The sequence below is a fragment of the Caloenas nicobarica genome, chromosome 20 (genome assembly GCF_036013445.1).
Source record: "Caloenas nicobarica isolate bCalNic1 chromosome 20, bCalNic1.hap1, whole genome shotgun sequence".
NCBI lineage: Eukaryota > Metazoa > Chordata > Aves > Columbiformes > Columbidae > Caloenas > Caloenas nicobarica.
The window spans coordinates 5,920,555-5,944,859 of NC_088264.1; the positions used below are offsets into that span (position 1 = coordinate 5,920,555).

The 24,305-nt window shown below is 54.7% G+C and overlaps 1 protein-coding gene across 1 annotated transcript; it reads right to left on the minus strand.

Moving 5' to 3' along the window:
- Positions 1 to 1,475: 1,475 nt before the first annotated feature.
- Positions 1,476 to 22,673, minus strand: UCK2 (uridine-cytidine kinase 2). The gene is made up of 7 exons (XM_065649025.1): positions 22,420 to 22,673; positions 12,764 to 12,923; positions 11,792 to 11,888; positions 10,792 to 10,934; positions 6,362 to 6,459; positions 4,318 to 4,366; positions 1,476 to 3,546 (listed from the first exon to the last, which is right to left on the minus strand). The coding sequence occupies exons 1-7, from the start codon at positions 22,516 to 22,518 to the stop codon at positions 3,407 to 3,409; spliced, it is 786 nt and encodes a 261-aa protein (XP_065505097.1). The 5' UTR covers positions 22,519 to 22,673; the 3' UTR covers positions 1,476 to 3,406.
- Between the last annotated feature and the right edge of the window lie 1,632 nt (positions 22,674 to 24,305).

Sequence of the window (24,305 nt, forward strand, 5' to 3'; positions counted from 1 at the left end):
ACAAGCTGAAATCTCTTTTTGATGCAATGATGCTCTGAAGATGTGCTCTGGTATTCCGTCCATCTTTGAAAAGTGAGAGACGACGGTTATGCCAGGCAGACCTTTTCCACTGAATGCATTGCTGCCGCTGCTCTGCAACACACACAGAGGAGCAGCTGAGGGAGCTGGGGCTGTTCAGCCTGGAGAACAGGAGCTGAGGGGAGACCTTACTGCCATCTACAGCTACTTGAAAGGAGGTTGTAGCATGGAGGGTGTTGGTCTCTTCTCCCAAGTAGCAAATGGTAGGACAAGAGCAAATGGCCTCAAGTTGTGCCAGGGGAGGTTTAGATTGGGAACAATTCCTTCCCAGAAGGGGTTGTTGGGCATTAGAACAGGCTGCCAGGGATGTGGTGGAGTTACCATCCCTGGAGGGGTTTAAAAGGTGTTTAGACGAGGTTCTTAGGGACATGGTTTAGTGCTAGAGTTAGGTTATGGTTGGACACAATGATCCTGAGGGTCTCTTCCAACCAAAATGATTCCATGATTCTATGACACTGACTCATAATCTCACAGATGACAAAAGTGGAATTTTCCTCTGGCATTTGGAAAAACGATGTTTTCTTACATGTGCAAACCATCTCTTTGTTTTTCTCACTGAATCCCCAGTATTACAATCTTTAGGCTGAAACAACAGCAAATTTGTTCTAGTGTTCTGCTAGGGGTGATTTATTGGCTGCTTTTCAAAACTTAATGTCTTAAGTGAGTTAAATATGCAAGTAATTCTTGCTGCGGAAGTGGAACCTGGTGAATCACACCTTCTCTTGCACGATTGGTGTCAACTGCAGAACACACATCAGCTGCATTATTGAAATAATCAGAATGCTTAATGCCCTTCACGCAGCTTTACTTTTTTTACTTCACTCCCTTTAGCTGAAAGGCAGCTCTGTCAAAGAACAAAATAGCTGACAAATATTGTAGCGAAGAAAGGTGTTGCGCTTTGGCCACTTTGAGTTGTTTACAGCCAGCAAAATAGTTCCCATTCTGTGACTGACAGCCTTGGCTTTTCAACACTTTGCCCTCTGGTTTTTTAGCATTTAATTAGGTGCTACCAGTGCAGCTTAATACTTAAGTGAGTTTTAACTGTCACATCCCCGGAGCTGCTGCGGAGCTTGAGGGAAGGCTGCAGCCACCTAGTGGAAAGCATACCTCATTGCTGGGGTCTAATGCTCTTAAAAGCTTTTCGGATCTACGACACATAGTGCTCCCACTCAGAATCACCATCTCCACCTCCTCTGGGTGCTGCGTGCTCTTTTGCTGCCACATTAAAAAGTTCAAGCCGCACCTAAGGTGAAACTTCATGGGCTGGTGTGCTGTAAGTCCCCATGAGAAGGGACAGGGACACATATCACAGCCAAGCTCAGGGACTTGAAGAACTAAGACAACATTGGCCAAGTCTGCCTCTACACTGAGAAGGCAGCCAGCAACATGCAGCACCAAGCAGGGGACAAGAACCACCAGCATCCATTTGTTCTGTCTTTATTTAGAAGTCAGAGGAGGCCAGTACTTCATCTTTAGAGCTCTTAGCTGCTGAAGCCCTAAGAAGCCTCACTAGTTCTGCAGGGCTTCACTCCCTACGGCTGTACCTAGAATTAACCAGTGCCCTCCCTTGACTGTGGCAAAGCTGACATACCTTGGGGAACATCTGCAGACAGGGAGGGGGATACAGGGCTGCCACGTGTCCCCATCACAGATCGGGAGGGAATGAGTTTGCCCCAGCAACAGTCACAGGGGGAGGTGTTTCCTTTCTTGTGCTCTCTGTCAAAAATCAAAGTTCACATGGGGCTGGAAAGTGATGGAGCATTGAGTATTTAAGATCTTAAGCTTTTAACCACGCAGAGCAAAACCAATACTCTGCAACAAGTGAAAACTGGAGAGAGAAAGGCTAAGGGTCCCTGCTCCAGGCTTTATGGGATGCCTATGAAACAGGGTTTTTCTCAGTGGGGCAAGTCAGTCCCAGCAGTATGTGCTCCCACCAAGCCCCTGCCCCAGCCCAACGGCCCCACGTTGCTCTCCAGGCATCCCCAGACCTGCAGGACAACCCCACCAGACTCTCCTGGGACACGGCTGCCGCAGCACTACCAGGTTAGGAGAGACCAGTTCTCGCCTTCAGTGAGGGAGGGCACTCCTTGAGCAGCCCTGGGGCCAACAAACTGCAGGGACACCATGTCCTCCACCAGGACACAATGAAAGGGACACAGGCCAGGCAAGAACATGCTCTGAAAAAGGGCAGCAGAGGAATCCTGGGCATCCAGCTAGGACCTGTGGATGTCCCATACGGGGATGTTAGAGAACCCAGGAACCACTACATACCTCTGTCCCCCTCCTCAGGCTGCTCAGCAGCTGCCTTTCATCATCCCTTGCTCCTTTCTTTCAGAAGAGGCTGGTTCTCCCTTAACCATATCTTACAGACCCAACATCCAAGAGCAAAATTTTTTACAAGTGAGAATGATAGACGCACCTCTGACCTTCTGCAAGCCAGCCTCTGGCCTCGGGGTTGAGCCCAAGGCTTGGCTAGGAGTCCCACCACACGTGTGACCACCAAGCTCCAGAGGGGCCGAAGGTACCCACATGCCGTCCCCACCCAAGCCAGGCGGTGAGACTGCTAAAGACACACAGTGCCATGTTTATAGGATCACCTACCAGGGCCTTGCTGGAGGGTGCAACTGCAGAGCCACACCTGCGGTGGGAAGGGGTGTCAGACACAGAAAGTGATGCTGTCGAGGGACTGAGGCATGGAGGTGCAGAGGCAGCCGGGAAAGGTGTTACACACCGCTCTCCCAACAGTGCCTGCCAGCCAAAACCAGGCTGCTTGGACATGAACAGACACGCCAGGAAGAGGCAACACCAGCCCAGTTGCAAAATCCATGCCACAGTCAAGCTGCCAGCTCCACCACAGCCCGTCCCTTCCCTGGGATGGAGACCACTGTGATATAAAATACTAAAGCAGTTGTTAAATGCTCTTCTTTCCTTACCGCCTTTGAGGTGAGGATCCTGACACCAGCATCTCCACAGACCCTCTTCCCAGCCCCCTCCCAGCAACACTGAGCCTGGCAGATACCTTATGGCAAGTAATTTTACGTTATTCTGCATTTACACAAAAATAGAGCAATTCTATATTTATAGAGATTTATAGCCGGTTCCGTGCTGGAGGAGTTATTGAGCAAGGCCAGGAGCTGTGGGCGGTCCAGGCTCCCGAGCAGCCGGCTGCTTCTCGTTTCGGCATTTCCAACATACAAAAATTAAAGGCATTCGTCTCCGTCTGGTTTCTTAAATAGATAAGGGGGGAATGAACGGACAGTATGTACAGAGGGGCAGTGGCAGGGCCCCGAGTGCCCTCCGTCCCCAGCCTCGCGCCTGCCGCCCCGGGTCAGTGAGGCCGGCTGCTGGACTCTGAGGGCTGCCGCTGGCGGGGAGGAGTGTAGCCGTTCAGGTAGCCATTGCTCTGGCGTTTGCTGAGTCCTCCGTTAAGAATGTCCTGGATGTGCTGCACTATCAGGTTTATGGCCACTGTGAGCGAAAAGGGAGGGAAAGACAAGGGGGGAGAGATTGCATTAGGATCGTCGCGAGTAGAATAGAATCGTAGAATCATTTTGGTTGGAAGAGATGCTCAACATCATCAAATCCAACCATTAACCTAGCTCGGGCACTAAACCATGTCTCTAAGAACATCACCTATGCTTTTTTTAAACCCCTTCAGGGATGGTGACTCCACCACTGCCGTGGGCAGCCTGTTCCAATGTGTGACAACCCTTTCCGTGAATAAGTTTTTTCCTAATATCCAATCTAAACCTCCCCTAGGTAAAGAAATCAGAGGGAAGCAAGAGATGATGACCCCCCAGCTGTCTCCCCTGCTCCTATCCCCTCCTCTCACATGATGGGGAGCTGCAGGAGCCGCCCCACCGCGACTTCATCCCTCTGAGCCCAGCACTCAAACCAGTATGGTCAGGCTGATTCCAGCCAGGTGTTTGTCCCAGCTGCACATCTGGCCTTGGAGAAGCACATTTCCCTTTGCGTGGGACGAAGCGGCCGTTTGCCTGGAGGCACTGCACATAGATGGGCTCCCAGGCTTGATCAGAGGAGCACAAACTCCCACTCACTAATGCTCCAGGCGGGAGGGAAGGGGAGAGGCTCATCTCAGCTCGTGTGGGAATAACATTCTCTCGGGTGGCAGTGGCCTGAGTCACCTCTGTGGCAGGTCCTGCTACTTCCTACCTAACTGTGCCGCAACAGCAACAAGCCGGCTGCCAGGACATAATGACAAGGTCTGGTTCCACTCACCTTCATTATCTGCTCCTCTGGGAATGATCACGTCGGCATACTTCTTGGTCTGGGAGGAGAGAAAGCACTGCGTTACAGGGAAAGTGGAGAGAAACCAGGCTGGGGCACTGTCCTTGCTTCCTGGGGCAGGTCCTTCCCCTCCCCCTGCCAAACCCACACCCGCTGGGAGGTAGGACATTGGTGATAATACACTTTGGATGCTCTTGTCTTCTGCTCTGTGTTTCAAGGGGCAACGCTTTGCACCTTGACTCCATTTTAACAAGCTCATACAGATTCCAGTAAGAGACAACTTCGCAAAATCTGAAATTTAAAAGCCTCATGATTGCAAGCCTCCAGCAGCTGATGCTTTTGGGAACAACCTCCCCCATGAACCCAGCCAGGCTCAATACAAGAGTGAGGGCTGTGTGGACATGTGGGGCACTGCCACGGATCTGCTGGGGATGTGGAGAGAATTTTCTACCAGCATTGTTTGCAGAAAATATCTGATTTGGGACACCAGTCTGACCTATTTTCACTTGCAGGTGCCAGTCTCAGTTTCCTCCCCTATATTTTGTGTCAGCTTCTACAGTTCATCAGTTTCCTGACAGCCAAGCTCTACCATGAGTAAATAAGGGGCCCGCTGGGCAAAGGGCATCATCTGACACCTCCAGGTGCTTCCAGCCACATCAAAATCACCAGGACATGCTGGACCATTGCTGGACCAGCTGGCCCAGAGCTGGTTTAGGAGTCGAGTAACAGCAACGGTGGGTGCTCAGCCTGCTCAACATCTGAATGCAATTGCTTTGCAGCTGAGCCCACCACCAGCTTGGAAGTGGGAGCAGAGCACTGCAAAGCCAGTGGGTAGGGACAAGGCAGTTGTTTTCCATCCTTCTTGGCTTATATTTCGTCCTCCTACAGACTCTTCAACAGAAGAGACTGATGTGGCATCCGCTGCTTTGTAAAGCTGCAGATTTACCTTGCTGAAGACTTGCAAGGAGGGGAGGTACCAAGCTGGACCTTTCTGGGATTACACTGGAATTGGACCTTGGTTCCCAGAGCCACATCTGAGTGAGACAAGGAAAAGTGTGCTGCCCACAAGTCAGAAAAATATCTTGCAGCACAGAAAAAAAAATCAGCCCCTCCTATGGGAAAGGGCAGAGCTGGCCACACTGACAGGCACAGAGATGTTTCTGTGGCCAGGGCCTGAGGCTGGAAACAAGTTCAACTCCTGCCTGTGCTGCTGGCCAGCAGTTCCCAAGGTGGATTCTTCTGGCTCAGTTCTTCCAGAATAAGAAGAAATTCCTCATATAACTACCACATTTGCTTGAAAAGCCTTGAGAACAAAGGAGCAGGCTCCTCTCCACAAGGACCAGGAGAGATGTATGATGTCCTGCAAATGTGGTATTTCACCTGCAAGTTCTGCAGGACTGCAGCAGCCTCCCGCATGCAGGGTCTCTGTCTGCTAGGGAGCCTTGCCTTGGTTCCCAAAATCACTTTCCTTTCCCGAGGCAGACCTTGCAACCTTGTCTGCTCCACATTTTGACCTCACCAGCCAGGAGGTGTGACCCGAAAGGCCACATCCCACAGCACAGAGCAAAGGAAGAAGCTCCTCTGCTTTCCCAAGCATCCAGCCAGCAAGAAGCCAGGAGCACTGCAGGGTGAACAGGGCAGGCAGGACAGCCCAAAACAGGAGGCAGACACAGGGGACACCACCTGGGGACAGGGATCTCCCCTTCCCTGGCTAGATGCAGCCAAGGATCTTCCCTCCCAGGCTTCTATCTGCTGAGCTGCCTGGTGTTGGTTTGCCAGACCCTGCGCAGGGAAGGGTTTTTCTTGCTGTGTCAGCCTTCCCATCGGGGAGGGTGATCTCACCAGGAAGGCGGTGGCTGTATAAATAGTCCCCATCTTGCCCTGCATCCCCATTTTTGCCAGTGCCCGCAGGGAGGGAGCAAGGCAGAGCAAGCCTGACCTGAGCTCTGGGGCACAAAAGGCTCCTATTTGAGGAGCTGGGAAGGGTATGGGACATTTTTGGCAGACTCCTGTGGGTGTCACTCCCCTCACTTACTGGCAAACAGAACTCCTCGAAGGCAGGCTTGACGAAGGTGATGTACTGAGATAAGATTTGCTCGAGGTCCCTGCCTCGCTCACTGATGTCTCGTAGCACTGCGGGGAAGATGTCAAAGCACAGTCAGGAGCTGAGACATTAATCGTTCCATCCTCCTTCACTTCAGTACCACCTTTGGCCAGCCACTGGTTATTTTCCCTGAGGTCTCTGTTCCTGGAAGTTGTTGCCCACATGTCCGAGCACACCCCAGCCCAGCTACATGCTTTTAACTCACTTTCCTGGTAGCCAAGGGCTGGCTGAGCTCACCAAGGGCTTTTCTTGGCCTCCCTCCCTCCTCGGCTCTGCAAGCTGTAACCAGTGCCACCCCAGTCCTGACTGTTCCCACCCTCAGCCCTTGTGTCCCTCCTGTCACTCTGCCTTGCCCCAAGGACGGCGTATTCTCCCAGTCATCCCCATGCAGAGGTCCCCAAAGAATAGAAAAATCATAGAATGTCCTTAGTTGGAAGGGACCCACAAGGATCAGAGTCCAACTCCAGTCCCTGCATAAAGCAGTGGGGTTCACCCACACACACATTAAGGTGTGGTTTAACTCAGGTCTGCAGAAGTGACAAGAGTAAAACCCACCCACCTGCCCAGCTCTGCCAGGCTTCAGCCTGGAAAAGGTTCCAGGGACATCTTATTGTGGCCTTTCTGTACTTTAAAAGGGCCAATAAGAAAGATGGGGACAGACTTTTCAGCAGGGACGGTTGCAACAGGACAAGGGGTGATGGTTTTAAACTAAAGGAGGGGAGATTCAGGCTGGACACGAGGAAGAAATTTTTTACACCGAGGGTGGTGAAACCCTGTCCCAGGTTAGCCAGAGAGGTGGTGGATGAACCATCCCTGGAGACACCCCAGGCCAGGCTGGACAGGGCTCTGAGCAACCTGAGCTGGTGCAGATGTCCCTGCTCATGGCAGGGGGGGCACTGGGGGAGCTTTGAAGGTCCCTTCCAACACAAACTGTTCTGTGATTCTTGTGCTGTCCTCAGGTGAGTGGGATGGGCAGGCGACGCAGGCTTCCACAACCAGGGGTGCTTGGAGGAAACCAGCTCAGAAGGAAGCCAGGAGAACAAACTGGCCTCCTCCTTGTTCTGCCCTTCGAGCCTTACACCGTATTTGCACAAGGTATTTGGGCCGTTGCCATCTCCGCTCTGAAGCCACTTGAGCATGGACAAATGCCCCAGTCCAGCAGGAATTCGATAAGAGCCAAGAACAGCCCCATGGCCGAGCAGACGGCTCTCGGCTCTCCCCAGGGAGCTGGCTGGCTTCTCCCCAGCACGCCAGTGCCTGGCACGGGGCTCGGAGCGAGCCTTCCCCATGTGCCAAGCAGAGCCGAGCCACGGCACTGCCAGACGATGCCCATGTGCTTGCAGGGAGGGGACGGCACGGTTCTCCCAGCAGTGGTTTGGCACCGTCCCAGTGACTCTTGCCCTCAACCAGCAGCTTCACCACATGCCCTTTCGCAGCTCCGCACAGGGGAGGTGATGGGGGGAAGAAAAGAGCTGGTGGCGGGATGTGTGCCGGCTCCCTGCCTGCTCCGGGAACGGCTCACCCAGCCCAGCCTCCTCTAGCCAGCTCCTTCCCTTCTCCAGAGAGTGGGAGCAAGCCCCAGCCCAAACAATACAGAAAAAACAGGCAAGGAAAATTTTTAAAAAGGGACACAGAGAGACTTTTGTTTCCCAGGTCCCACACCCTGTTTGTTGGCTGCTCTGGAGCGGGGAAGGAGCACAGCAAGGGTGTATTTACAGCACACCCGGCCTGGGATGGTGTGTGGGAAGCCTGTAAGAGGCACAGGGCGAGTGCCCAGGCTGCAGGACTGGCCCTGATGGGGCAAAACTCTCCTGCCCGCTCCCAGGGCAATCGCCCCACACCCAAAACCAAGTCAAGCACCCATTGCCTTGTACCTGGCCCCAAAGGGACAGGTCCCAGCAACCCAGGCTAAGACCACGCACCCTATCTGGAGGTATCACCCTCTACTTGCAGGGCAGGCAAGTGTCCCAAGGACAGACCGGCACCCATCCAGACCCAGCAGGCAGACATCACTCAAATCAGGCCTGAAACATGCACATGGCACCTGACCTGGTCATTGTTCTGCAGAGGCTGGATGAGGACAGGGTAGTGAGTAACCTCAGCCAGAATCACACGGACAGACCTTGTCCCTTGTGCTCTGGTAGCAGTGGTTTTTTTTGTGAGAGGTGCTGCAACGGGGACAGTGTGAGTTGCACGTGCTGAACCCCAGCACTATTGATTAACTGAGCTGTCAGCTACATTTCCAGGAACCTCGTCTCCCACTGCTGCCCAGCTGAAAAGCCCATTGCTGCAACTCTTCAGGAACTCTGGGAGAGCAAGATCACTCAGGGCCATGTCACAATGCAAGATCCTGACTTTGGCTACAAGTTGCCTCCGGCTATATTCCAGGGACATAATTATACCTTCAGCACCTCACACACAGGCTCTCATTTCCCAGAAATGCCAGGGAGACAGAGTGAAGAGATTTGCTGCTGCAGTGGTCCTTACGAAATGCTGATGGCAGGCCAGGAGTCTGCCAAATCATAGAATCATTTTGGTTGGAAGAGACACTCGAGATCATTGAGTCCAACCATTAACCCAACACTGGCACTAAACCACGTCCCTAACAACAGGTCCCTGAGTGTCTGTTCAACCCCTCCAGGGATGGTGACTCCATCACTGCCCTGGGCAGAGTGTTCCAATGCCTGACAACCCTTTCCGGGAAGAAATTGTTCTCTAATATCCAAACTAAACCTCCCCTGGTGCAACTTAAGGAGTCAGGTCCCTATCAGGAGGCTGACGAGTTGCCCTAACTAGGAGACACCAGCACCTCAACCAGTCTAGCCATCACTTTGCAAGGCTTTAGCAATTGATGGTGGGTGGAAGAAAAACCCCAAGAATGGCCTGGGCCCACGTGGCTCAGACCCGTCCAGCAGCTGCAGCACAACAGGGTTTAGCTCCGAATTGTGATCAGCAGCTGGATGGTCTCAGTTCTTAGTCAATGCGATCCCAACCAGTTCTCAAGCTCACGCTTCTGTACCAAATCCAAATTACTGAAGCACACGCGCCAGAGTACGATTGGGATGCACACACGGTCATCTGGCACTGCAAATGCATAAGGCAATGCCGTGCCTTCAGACAGCTGATAAAGGGCACTGCCAAAAACGTGTATTAACCCCAGTCTGGGTGTGAACTGAAGTTCCTGCCCAGTACAGTCTGCTTAAGGGATAAGGCTCACGTTGCGGGATCCAGCAAACGCGCCTCTGTGACCTGCTAATGCGTCTCCCTGCAGTGACTCTGCTGTCACCTCCCTAGATGAGTCATGCAAGAGCAGTGGGCAGGGTCCAGAAGGATGCGTAAAAAGGAGCTTTTAATCAGCACTGATGACATCCCAGCAGTGGAGGGCGGGCAAGACCAGTTCCGTTGCAGAGCGGAACACTCCTGTGCATATTGACACACTGAGACAAGCTCCTCTCATCACGGCACAGAGGTCTGGACAGGACCTCTCCTCCAAGTCACTTTCTGCATCCCTGGACGCCCTGTGGAGGCTGTTGGAGACAGGCAGGGGTAGGGACAGTTCAGACAGAACCAAATTCTGCCCCAAGAGTCTGCAAATGCTTTCTTAGTCATCCACGACACTCAGGTGCTACATCAGTGACCCTGCTCCTCAAGGCTGCTTGGAAATGAAAGGCACCTCAAGCCACACAGACGCTGCACAGTCCCTCCTATGGCAGCTGGCAACCCACAGCCAGGCCAGCTGGACAGGAGCAAGTCCTACAGAGGGATATTCTCATTTCCAGGGCCAAATTTGTGCCAAATACCACAAAGAGGCTTCACGCTGTGCTGGCTGTGCTTGCACAGACCAAGATGTACAACCAGACTCCCTGTGTGCATCATCCACGATGGACACCCTCACACCCAAATGTCACCCTCGGAGCACACCCACACCCCAGGTGCTGAGCAGATCCACCAGGCGCTGCCTTCTGATTGAAACTGTCACAATGTTTTGCCTTGCTCATTGCACCCTTCCCTGCTGCCATTCAGCTGATGGCACAGGGCTGGTGGCACAGGGCCACGCGAGGACACAGCACGCTCAGCAGTCACAGCGCTGCATGCATCACAGGAGGAATTGCAGACAAGGCAGCAAAACCACCGCTGAATCCTAAGCAGCATAGAGCAGGGTGCTCTCCACTGCCATAAGCTGCCCTGTGTGACGCTCTGCACCAGGGAGGAAAAGCTCCCTGGCTCATTGCTAGCAGCAGCGCAGCTTTGCACCAGTTCCCATTCTGCTCTGCTCACCGTCACCTGCCTCTGCAACCAGCTGCCCAGATGAGTTAAGTGACATTTCTGTCCCTGCTGCACAAAGCACGTTCGGGCCTCACCTCTGCGGGACAGGCGGGTGTCTGCATCCGTGTCCACAAAGAGCTTCATGCGGAAGAGATCCCGCACCTCCTGGCTGTAGAAAGCCAGGATGCCTTCGAAGAGCACCACGTCGGCGGGGTAAACGGTCACCGTCTCCTCTTTCCTGGCAGAGGGAAGGAGAGTCAAAATCTGCTGGTGAAGGGGGAAACAAGCCAAGAGAGGCTGGGGCGGGGGGGAAACAGCGGTGCTCCTAGGCACTGCTCCAGCCCTGGGACATAGCTGCTGCACCAGGGGGGTGCCTGAGGCGCGGGCACACCTACCCCACCGCGGTGGAGGGAATCCAAGGCATACGTACGCTTCCTAGAAGGACAAACGGCAGAGCAGGAAGCAGACCAGCCCTTCTCCCCCCGCCTTGGCCAGCTGCTGCTTGCAAGGGTTATGTGCCAAGCCACAAAGCCCAGAAAGACCATACATGGGGCTTGACGTGTGGGACCTGCAAGGGCCAGCTCTGCTCCCCTGGGAAGCAGGCAGCACTCCCCTGACACCGCAGCGAAACAGAGCACGGTCACGGCATCCACGACCAACACAGCCATGCAAGAACAGCTGAACACATGCAAGGGAAGAGTTACAGGAGCAAGAACTGTTGTCCTCCTCCTTTCCTGGCAGTGCCGGGCTGTTTGGGACTGGAATACTTGTTAAAGCTGCAAACAGTTTATGGGAAGAAGCAGCGTGGATGGGGAAAGGAAAGAGGGAGCCATAACCCCCCTCCACTGACATCTGCCTGTTGCTGGATGGAACTGCACAGCTGCACAGCTTTCCAGGCCTTCAGGCTGTGCCTGTATCTGCCCTGGACTCTCTAACCAAGGGGTTTGGAGCAGTCAGCATTGACACTTTCAGATGGCACGTTAGGTGGCTCAGAGCGGGCAGGAGCGGCGGGGCAGAGGGTTCGGGCTGTCAGGGCTGCGTGCGGCGCCGCAGGGCATTAGCAGAGGCTCAGCAAGGCAGGGGCAGCTGTTAGACCTGGAGTGGGAGACAAAGTCATAGACGGGAATCTGGACAGTCTTCCCTTCCGTGATCTCTTTGAGCGTTTTCACGATCAGCTCGTTGTCAAAGGCATCTGAGGAGAGAGGAACCGTTACCCGAGGCAGCTTCGCGACCTCTCCCACCCACCAGATGCTGAGCTTAGTCGAGCCAGAGCTGCTGGCAACCTGCGCTGGGGACAGACACACAGACTCGGGAGGAAAGCCCTGCATGTCCCCATGGATGTAGCAAGGCCCAGCGCTCCCGGAACCCCCAGATCTGGCCTGCAGACATTTATACCACCCTTGTAGAGTGGTGCTGACAGACTGGGCTCGGGAAGGTACCTCCTCCTGGGCTCCAGCCCTCGGAGAGACTGGAGCGGTGTTTCAGTCTCAAGCTGCCGGACAGACAAGGGTCTGTTTGCTCGGGGCTCGCTGCCTCTGGCCATTGTCTTCGTGAGGATGAAGGGATAGCAGCTCTGGAATTTCCCCACCGAGCCCGGAGATGGTTCAAAAAGCCCCTGTTTTAGCAACAGGGTGAAGCCCCCTCGGTGGAGGGGTTTGCAGAGCAGCTTCACACGACGGTTCCCTCCTTGAAGGGGGGACATGGAGCTGCTGGCTCCTGGGGGCTGTGCCAGGCCAGAGCTCTCTGGTCCTGACCCAGCTGCACCAGAAAGGTTTTCAAACCGGGGTATGTTTTTGCAGGGAGAAGAGGAGCGTCTTAAGGAGTTTGAGGGTTCAACCTGCCCTTTCTCATTGCAAACACCACCCCAGAGGCAGTTTCTTTCCCAAGACAGACAGAGGTTGTACTGCAGGGGACACAGGTGGCCCCCAGCGCCCTGCCAGGGAGGCACCCAGCTCCACAAGGGCTTAACTAAGCCACTCACAGCTCTTTGCTGGTGGAACTGGGGGTCCCTCTCCAGCCCTCACCCCCCACTGCGTGGCAGAGCCCCCGGTGCTGTTCTCCATTCACCTGGGTGGTCAAAATTGAACTGGCCTTTGAGCGCTTTGGATTTCTGCTCCGAGGTGAGGACCCGGTAGAAGCTGTCTTGGCTCACGATCACCACCTGCTTCTGGCGGTAGTCTACCTCGTTCTGCCCCAGCAGCTGGACGATCTTGGAGCACACCGAGGACTGTGAAAGGAACAGCAGAGGAGGCAGGTCAGCGGCATGTGACACCTGAGCCACACGGGGAGGACGTCCCCAGGTAGCAGCCGTTCCTAGGTGCATGGGGCACTCCTTGCTGGACCTCCAGCCGAGAGTTCGTGGTCCCCTCAAAGGCACAGCCCAAAGCCACTGAAGGAAAAGTGCCCCAGAGGCATCACCGTGGAGCCCTTCGGTGTGAGAGCAGCACCAAGCTTGCTCCCTGCCTCGCTCTCCTCCATCCCTGCCGCCTGCCCACAGCTCCTGTTCCGAGCACAAACTGCAGCAGGAAACCCGTTGCTGTTGCCTGGGTTCAGCCGCAGCCCCAGGGCCCCCTTGGCCAGCTCCAGCCTGCCCAGCGGCTCCCCGGGGAGCTGAGCTGTTCGTGGCACCAGGGCTGAGCCTCCTCCCTGGGACGCAGCCTCACTGCCTTGCTTCCTCCAGCCCTGGTCCAGCCCAAAAACCCCACCATAGCACGGGCAGGGACGGAGAGAGTCCTCAGACAGGGAGAGCCAGGCTGTTTTCCAACCATAAACACAGCCCAGGATGAAAATACACCATGAAGAGAGCGTGGGGACTTCATCAGGGATCTCTGCCGTGGCGGGGAGGAGCAGCACCCGCATATCCTGGAGCCTCTTGGCACAGCGAGGATAAGGGCACTGCGGAGCCAGCAGCTGCGGAGCAACGTGGCTCCGGCTGCCGGTGCAAGGTCCCCACGAGCGCTGCTGGCACAGGGACCAGCACCTTGCACTCCGACCCTCCGCTGGCACCACAGCAAGCACCCTGGCCGAGGGTCACACCAGACCCCGCCGTCGCGACATGAATCGCGCACAGCTTGGGGGACAAATCCCAAAGCTTGCCTCAGTCCCTTCTCCTTAGCTATACGAGTCCTTGGCCACTGCACAACACAGCGGCGTGAAATGCATCACTAACCAGCGGCTGGCACGCCAGTCCCAGCCAGCCAAAGCCAAGGTCAGGCCGGCGGGGGAGCGCCCTGCTGCCTGCGGGACTCTGCACGTCAGCCCCGCAGCATCCGCCGTTCGGGGAGAAGCAGGTGCTCCTGGCACCAAAATGAGCTGCTTCAACTCCTGCAAATCACGCTGGCTGCAGAGCCCCAGCTGAGCCGCTCCTGGCCTCAGTTACCACAAATACTCTCTCAACCGAGCGCTCTGCTCTGCAGAGAGAGGTTTGCTTGCCCCAGCCTGCCTGTGGCTCTTTCCATGCTCCCACCTTCCTGCTGGCTCAACCATCTGCTCCCTACCTGCCTGGCAACCTCCAGATGCACAGCTGAAGACAGCGGTGGCGCGAGGGAACAGGGAGGGGAAGGCACGCCTGGCAGAGGAGCTCGCCCCAGCAGACAGAGGGCAAGGCTGTTTGCCTCAGAAGCTGGAAGATTTGACGGCATTCCTGTCCCCAGAGACATTCCCTTCCCCTCCAGGCCAGGCTGACCTGACTTGGCTGTGACCGCGGTGCTGTGAGTCAGCCCAGCCCAGCCGAGAGCGTCCGCGCACAGCACTGCTGCAGAACCAACCGGCTCGGGCTGCCCAGCAGCCGTCCTTGGGCACAAATTTGGAGCTTGGGTCAGGGATGGGGTCTCTCTGAGCATCTCACCTTCTTCTCCTGCTCCTTGCGGCTGGCAAATTGTGCTTTGTCAGCACCCCTGCCCTGCAGAAAGCTGCTGCCACCCAGAACAAAGCCCTGCAAGTCGGTGCCAGTCACTCGCCCTTCAGCACGCACAGACACAAAGACAGAGCCCATTCTTCATTTCCTCTGTTTTCCCGCTCCCCACATCCTTCTCCAGCCTGTGTCAGCCCTATTGCTTGTCCTGCTGTATCCCATAGGTTTCACAAAAACAGGGTGCGCGCAGCACCCCTGATTCACTTTTCCTCCCTTGCTCTCTCTCCCATGCGCTGCTGCCTTCCTGTGCAGCGAGGAGATGCAGCGCAGCAGGGCTCAGCGTTGGCCACAGCTGCCGAGGACACCAAATTTCCCAGGACTTCTGCAATTAGGAATAAACCACCTTCCAGCACAGATCCCCAGCCTGTGGGTCAGCAGGCTCCATAAGGATCCGCACCAGAAACTGCTTTCCCCAGCCCAGGGGGCTTTGGATCAGTGAAAGCAACACACAGTTGCACTCACACTCACTCTCCCCTTGGACCTCAGCATGTGGATGGGTAATAAAATCATTTTTGGGCGTCACAGAGTTCCATCCAGTATTTCTTCTGCCTTATGCACTCTAATCTCTGGTCTACTCATACTGGAAAAGTAGGGAAAAAGAGTCCTCATCAGCTCTGAAAATCCCCCTTCTGTTCCATACCCTACAACTCAAGACATCCAATGGTGAGAAAACCCAAGAGAAAGTAGCCCTCAGCAGCTGGAGACTGGAATAAATTCTGGCTCACACGTACATCCTCCCACCGGGGACCAGGACAAGGATCAGAGCATATCCTGGATGAATTTACCACCCAATGCTCTGGCGTGGCCAGTGCCCCTCGCGAAAGCATCCAGGCAGATATGACAGACCCCGTCCTTTTCTCTGGTGGGCTTTAGAGAGGTATCAGAAGTGATGGAGAAAGATAATCACAAGGACATTCTCCCCTCAGGACAGAGCTCAGGTCCAGTGTACTGCATTGCCTGAGTGGCAGGGATGTCACCTTGGTCCTGCAGAAGGTGTGGGCCAGGACACTGCTCACAGGTGACACCTGCATGAGCGCTGCGGGACGTAGGGACAGCAGGGGACATCATGGCATGTCCCTCCATCCCAAGGGCTGCATTCAGCTTGCCTTAGTGGGGCAGCAAACCTCGATGAGGTCTAAGCGAAGGTTTTTTCCTTTCCTCACGATCATTTGTGATGGAAACAGGAATGGTTCATAGGGGGCATTCCCTTATGCCAGCCTGAATACCTCCTACGGCTGGACAGGCAGTTTTTCCCCTTGGTGGATAAATAACCTATGTTAAGGAGGAAGAAAAACCAGAAACACAAAGGTTACAAATTCCCCTGAGCAGCAGGAACAGAAACTCACAGCCTCAGGAGTCGTCCCTCCAAATGAATGACGCATGTCCCCTGCTTAAACCCCCTTCTCCCAAACCAGCACACGTACACATGACTGAATGTTTATCAGAAGTGTGAAAAACACACTAATAGCTGGAAATTATAGCGGTTATGCTCTGGGGAGACCTGCAGATGCCCAGAAAGACCAAGGCTATGACTGTGAAGTACCGTGCCAGGGTGCAGCCAGCCTGGATGCACAGTAACCCAGGGGACACGTGGTGCTCACACAGGCACTCGGCACCCACGTGAAGGGACAACCTGAGCTCAGATTCCTTCCTTTGCCCATTCATAACTGCTTCTCCTAGGGTAGAAGATGACAATTGTTTCTTCTCTGAGAAGCCCAGGACTGCAGGGGAACACAGAGGATGACTTGAAGATGATGACGTGATGCTATAGATAAATCCCAATACAGAAATTCTGTGATTTGAGCCCCACCCCTAGCTCTGCCCTGCACAACATACCCCATCTGCAGGAAGATAATACATATGACAGCCCCTTCCCCAGATCTATATTGTCTGTGCATACCTCACCATGACCCAAAGCAAACGCTGATGGCGATTCGGCTGCGGCGCGCTCCCAGCAACAGGATGCTTTCTCGAGGAAAATAATTCCCCTCCTTCAGAACTTGTTTAAAACTAAATATAGACAGGACACAGCAGCCTTTGAGCCTCCACAGTTGCCAAGAAGACCTTTCCAATATTATCCACATGAAACCGGCACAGGACTTCCCAGTTGTGTAGGTAGGGAGCCCCGGACCCTCTGCCATGGTTCCCAACTTCCCACACGCTGCAGCGAGGGGAGCTCAGCTCCAGGTTGGAGCAAACCGGCTGCCACCCACCGAGCTGCACTCCCCCAGGCTTTGTGCTGGAGCTGCTCCCCAAGAAAGCTGTTTCCTAATTACAAACCAACCCACACCACACACAGACGGTTGGGAGGGAGGTATCCGCACGCCGCAGAGCGAGGAGAGAGCTCCGAGATGTTATTCCTGCACAGAAGCGGCTGCAGCTCCCCTTGCACGATCCCTCCTCTGAACCAGGCACACAAATAACCAGTGTTTAAGGAAGAAGCACAGCTTTATTCTGCTGGGAGAGGAAAACACAGAGGGCACCTGGGGAAGAACTCCAGCATATTTTCCCAAAAGGAGAGAGGTGGTGCGCAAGGGAAGAAACTCCGACAGATTTTCAGAGCCCTATCCCCGACATTTATTTGAAATATATTAATTACATTACATATTTAATTCATATTCACTCATGGCCTATAACCAGCTGCTCAGATATTCTTCAGGAGTTGACTAATTCCCCAATATTATTATGCAGATTATCCCACAATCCCTCTTGGGTAGCTCTGATCAGCCAGTGCATTATGACTTCAGACGGGAATTAGAGAGAAAGCTGAGGGACAGTGCTGCGGTTGCCCACCGCGTGAAGGTACCAGGCAGGACACAGCTGATGCTTTCAGCCCCAGGTTCACTGCGGCAGAGAGGGCAGTAAATTAACCTCTGTCCTGGCTGGTAGGAACTATCCTGGAATAGAGGTTCTCTCTCTGTGGACACCACTGACACGACCTCCTTCCTGTAGGATCTGGATGCAAAGAGTCTTGGCAGGGGCTGTCAGTGGCTTTGCATCCACAGGAGCCTGGCCAGGGTGTCCTCATCACACATTTGTGGATAAAATAGTCTCCAGTTTGGGGATCTAGCAGGATTTTCCTGAAGATCACAACAGGGACCACTGGGATTGTTGCATTTGTCTGATGCCCCCTATAGCATGGTTCCCTTTCCAGGCATCACAGGGGACTTTTACTCAATTAGGCCCTGGAAACTGGGAGTCATGGCAATGCTGTCATCCTCTCCAGCTCATCTTTTGGCCTCCTCTTGTAAGGCTATGTTAATTATAGAGTATTAGGAAGTGGCTGGTGGACTGGGGTGACACACAGAACAGATACCAAATTGGGAAGGGTCCCGGAGCATCTATTAAATATCTGCCTGCAACGGCAGAGAGCTATTTCATGACCCCTGCAACCCTTTCCAGTCCTAATGGAGCACATCCATACGACAGCACTGGGACTGGAAACTTGCTATTCTTGTACCCAAAGCCTGGTCCTCCACCCAGAGCTTTCCCAGGCAGGTTCACCGCTCCTGCCTTTCCCTTGGCGAGCCACAGGCTAAGCCATCTGGGGCTGGGACAGCCAGGTTTGTGTTCACTCGCCCTGGGACACCGTGCATGTGATCAGCAGTCCTGGGCTGGAGGACAAACAGGCACACACAGAGGATCTGAGCACAGATTATGCATGGCGAGGAAAACAACCCCGCTAACACAATCCCTCCCAATCCACTGGTTTTAGACACAGGATATTTTTCTCGAGCCCCTGTTGCAAACTCTATGGCCCAAAGCTGGCTGAGCCTGCAGGACTACGGTAAGCAGGCTCCATAACGAACTCGCACATATTCAATCAGTAACAGGAAAGGGCTGACCTGTCAAAACATCATGTGTATCAGTCTGATCAGGAGCTGGCACAGAATAACGTTCTAGTAGAAAGTTTGACGAGTCTCTAGCACGCATGGACACCAGCGTTTAACGAGTCAGACCTTGTGATTCAGAGCTCCTGCCAGCCACGGAACGAACGTCACCAGGAAACGGCGCTGAACCAACGCAGCACTGCTGCAATCCCTGCTAGTCCCCCTCCCATGGCTCACCCTGGGCTTCTTTGCCTGGCATCCAGGTGGTGACATGGTGGCAACGTCCCCCAGGATGCTGTGTGGGACTACAGCCCTTGCTAGTGTAGAGGACTGAGCTCTGTCATCCAAGAAGCCCCATGTGGAGAGGGAACCACCCCCTGGTGAGATGCACTGTAGGACACTGCTTCCCTGGGGACCAACGTGCTGGCTGTCCCATCCTGGCTGGGTGACACCAGCCTTCTCTACCAGGCAGCCAGCTCAGCCTCAGACAGTGTTTTCAGTGTTTAAAGCAGGAGTGTCTAATGGATTAACAGTGCAGAATACACCCGGGTGAACACACGCTGCAATCTTGGTGCTCTGCAGTCTAGAAATTCTCAGGCTGCATGTTCAAAGAGACATCTGCAGCTTTATGTGCTAACTCAAGATCTAAACTGTACAGCCACCGAGCCACAGTGACACCCATATGCAGCCCTCACTAGTCTGAGGACCAGGCATCCAACAAAAGCATTCGGCCCTTTGTAAATCCGTCTTTTCCTACAACCTCCTGTTGGAAGGTAGCAAACAGAACCTCGCTTTGCAGCACGTGGGGACAAGCAATTAATGCTTCAGCCCGAGTTTGAAGAGCTCTCCCCAGCCCTGCAACCACCCCAGCACCAGATGCTTCCACTGGTGCCGGGAGCGAGCCGCAGCAGCCCCGCCGGCAGAGCTGCAGGGTTCCAGGAGCTAAGCTGAATAAGGACGTATCCCAGCACTTCCCAGCTCATCCCGGTAGCCAGTTTGTTGAACTTTCCTCCAGCCTGGCCACCTGCCTTGCATGCTGCAGTCCTTGGTAGTGAAGAATCTCTTGCAAGAGGGAGGGAAGAAGCTGTTAGCACAAAGACCATGGGTATAAGAAGGAAATAAAGAGCTTTAGCAGAACACTTGATAGCATACAGGTTGAAAGAAAATGCTACGACCAGCCTTGGGAATCCCTCCGAGGAAATGAGCCGGTTGCAGTTCTCTCCAGCTTTGGCACAGGAGGGGATCTTAATGCCATGTCATCTCCTCCACAGCAAGCTTTGCCTGGGCCGCACAGTGCTTGGATTTTGGAGGACAGTGGGAGGAACGCTGCCTCCCAGCGAGCTTTTGTGAAGAGCCTGTCCCAGCTGAGCTGACACAAACCAGCCACCACGCGACTGGCACTGTCCTTGTAGAGGCTGCGGCACTGCAGCGGGCCCAGGACCTCTGCAGCTCCCTGGCTTTGCACCCACCACAGTCCAGATCTCTTTTAAGAACCAAACATAGGCGGTAGAAGCCTGAGTGCTCTCCCATTTGAGTACCAAAAGTTGCACAAGCCTCGTTTGCTCACTAGGGAACAGCAGTCAGTCTTTGAATTTGAGTTCTCACGAATTTGCCTGTAAGAAATACCAGCCAAACCCTCCCCCTGGCTGTTCGGGGAAGGCTGGCCGCTTCGGATGCCAGCTTCCCCAGGGCACCACGCGACAAGTTGCGGCAAGCTACAAACAGGATCCCTTCCTTCCACAGCCTGATTGTGCTGGTACATCGAGAGGGACGGGCAGGGACCACAGAGCCTTTTTCCCCATCTTAGACTCAACAAAAGCAGCTGTGGGAGGAGCTGGGGGGGCTCTGGGAAGGCAAGCGCCCTCCGTTATCTTTGGGCTGGTGTGCTGCCAAAGGGATGTGTTATGACAACAACCCTCAACTGGTGCGAAGGCGAGTGGGATGGATTTGCTGCTCTCCCAGTGGGAAAGGTGTTTGCTTTGCTTTCCCTTCAGGAGCGTTTTGTTTTCGCCCAGAGGCGGCACACCAGCATGGATTTGAGCTGGATTTTAGCTGTGGGCAAGCCCTTGGCTGAGCAAACCGCACCAGCCCCACCGCTGCTCTCCCGGAGCGTGCTGCGGCACTCGGCATCGCCCAGCACAGGCTGCTGTCCCTAGCCAGATGGGGACAGCCCCAGTGCACCCCAGCCTCACAGCTGCATCAAATGCACATTTGAGAGCCTGCATGCACAAGCCCCAGGTCCTTTTTTCCTGTTTCTTCTGCTTGACCAAGCTTTTTTTTTTTTTTTTTCCTTCTTTTTTTGCCAAATTTCTTGCAGCCTTTTCCCAAAAAACTTTGTACTGGTCTGCTGGATTCCCTTCAATGGGCAGCACTGCACAGAGGTTTTTAGCAGCCAGCAATCACTGGAGGGGGGGAAATCAAAGCTGAGAGACAGGAAAAGCCAGTTACTACGTCTCCCTTGCTAGAAAGGACCATTTCCCTACTTCTTTTTTTCTAAGGCTGCCTGCTGCTACTAAGCATTTTCACTTTGAAGTTGAGAACAACTGTGGTGTATTGTACTGTAATCGCTGCTTTTACCTTGCGGGCCAGAGACACAATGTGCAGACACATAACAGTTCAGCAGCGCCAGACACACTGTTACTGGGACAGCTACAGACAGGTAGACCCATGCACCACAGAGCAGACAAGCCCAGCGCCTTTGAGTCACCGGGAGCTGAACTGCGGGAACAATCCAGCTTTGGTTCCCAGTGGAGGAGATTGCATCCTCTCTCACCACCCCTCCTGTTATATCTGGATTTTTCCCCCTTGCAGCAGCAACAGTGGTCCAAGAATCAATAGGGTACAGAGACACATTCTTAACATGGGCTGAGGGACAGCAGTTGGGTTATGCCATCCTCCAAACACGAATCAACCCAGAGATACAAGGCTCTGTCTTCTGCCCACATTCAGTTTCCTTAGCAAGAAATATTTCAGCGGTATTTCTACTTCCAAATCTATTAATGCTCTCTGAAACGCCTCTTAAAAATGCAGGTAGAACGTCTGTGCTGCTCTGCATAGGAGGGCTGATTAGGTGTGGATCTGGTTTTACTTAAATAAGAAAAAAAAAGTAATTATCTTTACATATTAGTAGAGAAAGCAACCTACCGCTGGTTAAACAAATAAAGAAAAGCCACTGCATGAAATGACTGGGGGGGGGGGGGGGGGAAGTGCAAAAAAAAAAAAAATCCGTAAGGTTGGTGGAGTTGCATTTCGCTGCAGTTCGGGTGCAGGAGCCCTCCGGAGAAAACCCGCATTATTCACCGCGGCCGGAGCGGCTCCCGCGGCCCCGCCGCCCCCCGCCCCGCTCCCCCCGGCGGCTGCCAAGGACCATCCCCCCCGGCACGGCCGGGAGGTCGTTCTGCTGCTGTGAGTCAGCATTCGCTGCAGAATTTCCACCCCCGCTACCCCAAAGTTGGCCAGAAAAGGGCATCCCCCCGCCATGCACGACCGATATAATTAAAATACGTATATATGTTATTAAATAATTGCGCCGCACCCCGCGCACACTGCGGGTCTGCCGCGGGGCGAGCAGCCCTTGGAGACACCGCAAGGGACAGGGCTGGCGGAGGGCAAGCGCTTATTGAAGCCGCGGGAGGGTTTTGCAGGGGGATGCCGCCTCCATGCCGGCCCTGCTCCCCGCGGAGCGGCGGAGGGGCCCCGGGTCCCGGCCGGGAAGGGGATAAAGCCTGCGCGCCCCCTCCTCCACGTGTCCCCGGAGCTCCCGCAGCCGCCGCCCGCGGAGAGGCCTCGGCGGCCCCGCTCCCTCCGCCGGCTCGTCCTTCCCCAGGCGGCAGCGTGCGGTGCCGGGGCAGCGAGGGAGCGAACCCGCCCGGCCCCGGTCCGCCCGGCCCCGGCTCCCGGGCAGCGCACGTGGCGCGGCGGCCGCTCGGCCCCGCCGCGCTGCCATGTGGCGGCCGCTCCCCCCGGGCTGCCCCGCTCACCTTGCCGCTGGCTGTGCCGCCGCTGACCCCGATGAGGAAGGGCTCGCCGCCGCTGGGCTGCCCCTGCTCCTCCAGCCTCTGCTCGCTGTCCCCCGCCATCCTCCCCCTAGCTCGCTGCCGCCTCCTCCGCCTTCGCTCTACCGTGCGGGGCTGGATTTATCTGATGAGTCAAGGGCCTTTCCTCCCCGCCTGGTTCACATCCCCGGCGCTGCGGCTCCCTGCCAGGTGCCTGCCGCAGCTGCACATGCTCCGGCCCAGCCCGCCGGCGGGCGGGCACGGCACGGCACGGCGCAGCACGCCGGCCACATGGGCCCCCGCCTCGCCGCCGCCCTCCCCCGCCCGCGGACAAAGGCGACGCGGCCGGCGGTCCTCGCTGGCTCTTCTCGCCTCTCTCTCCTCGCCGGGATGCTTTGCCCCTTTGCTCGTTGAGTCCCGCTGCCCAACCGCCATCACCTCCAGCGAGCGCTGGGACCACCCCACCATTTGTCCCCCACCATTTGTCCCCCACCCAGATGTCCCCCACCCTGTCTTCTGCCGCCCAGGCCCTGGTCCTGCAAGCACTTAGGAATGTTTATTAACGACACAAAGGCAAGAATAAAAATTATGCTCGTGTCTTCGGCAAACGGGTTCCGTCTGGGAGGAGGCCAGGATTCCAAGTCAAAATGCTCTTGACAAAATAGAAAAAGGCTCAGCGAAATGCAGGGTGTGAGTCCATGTGGCCAGGCGCCAAGTACTGTACCCAGGTAGGAGTAATCATCAGTGAAAATGCAAGATGGGAACGTGCTGCCACGCCAGCCCTTTTACAGATAAAGATCCGGGAGCGCAGCAGATCAGAGAGTCAACGCCGTGCAGCCGTGAAAAAGGCAAATATTCCACCAGGACATACACACGTAGGCAGGACGTGGTGGCAACGCTCTGCTGGGGACCAGCGCCCCTGGGTACCGCGTTTCGAGAAAGGTGAGGGATGATGGAGAGATTCTGGTGGGGTCTGAGGAACAGGTTTGCAGAGGGACCGCAGGAACCATGGTTTAGTCTGGGGAAGAGACGGCTGTGGGGACACATGATAACCATTCCCAAATACATAAAAGGCTGCCACAAACAGGAAGGGAATACGTTTCTCTTACCCATGGGCATTAGAACAAAATGTTGCCAGCTCAAATTGCAACAAGAGTAATTCAGGGTAGATATTCAGGGACATTTTCTAAATGTGAGAATGGTTAAGTCCTGGAATAGGTTGTCTAGGGAGAGTAAGGATTCTCTGCTGCTGAGGATTTAAAAAAAATGCACAGGGCAAGCTCCTGCGTAGGAAGTTTTTAATGGAGTTGAACCTGTGCTGGGGCAGGGCACAGCCTAAGCGATGCCCTAAGGTTCCTCCTGCCCCTGTTCATAGCACTGTAAGTTTCAGCAAGGGTTTTAACTTCCCACTTCAAAACAGCGAAATAGGTGTGGAAATGTTTTTCCGGACAGGTCCTGCTTCCCAGCCCTCATCCCGCAGGGTGTGAGAGCGGATCTCCTGGGAAGGTGTGTCCCATCTCTGCCCACCGCTCCCAATTTCCCCCCAACCGTGCCCCCGCTCGGCATTTCAGACTCTGCTGTCCATCCACCTCAGGGCTGAGCGTCTCTGCAGGATGCTCATCGTGGCATTTCATCTCCAGTTCCCCTTCTAAGCCAGATGCCTGATACACGGCAGGAGCAAACGCACCTGGAGAGGAGAGGATAAGCAAACGCCTCTTGATGGGCCCTCAAAAGGTATGAGCTAAGGATATTCAAGGCTTAGTTACAAAGAACACAAGGAGAACTTGCAAAGATCAGATTAACGGTTCTTTCAAAACCCATCCAGGGCTGTAAACTGGAAGCGGATCAAATCCTGGTTAATTTTAGATGGC

Coding starts and splice junctions, on each gene's coding strand:
- UCK2 (XM_065649025.1), bottom strand. CDS start 22,518: ATGGCGGGGGACAGCGAGCAGAGGCTGGAGGAGCAGGGGCAGCCCAGC. Junction 12,924..22,419: donor GCGGCACAGCCAGCGGCAAG/GTGAGCGGGGCA, acceptor TTCCTTTCACAG/TCCTCGGTGTGCTCCAAGAT. Junction 3,547..4,317: donor CAGAGGAGCAGATAATGAAG/GTGAGTGGAACC, acceptor TTTCGCTCACAG/TGGCCATAAACCTGATAGTG.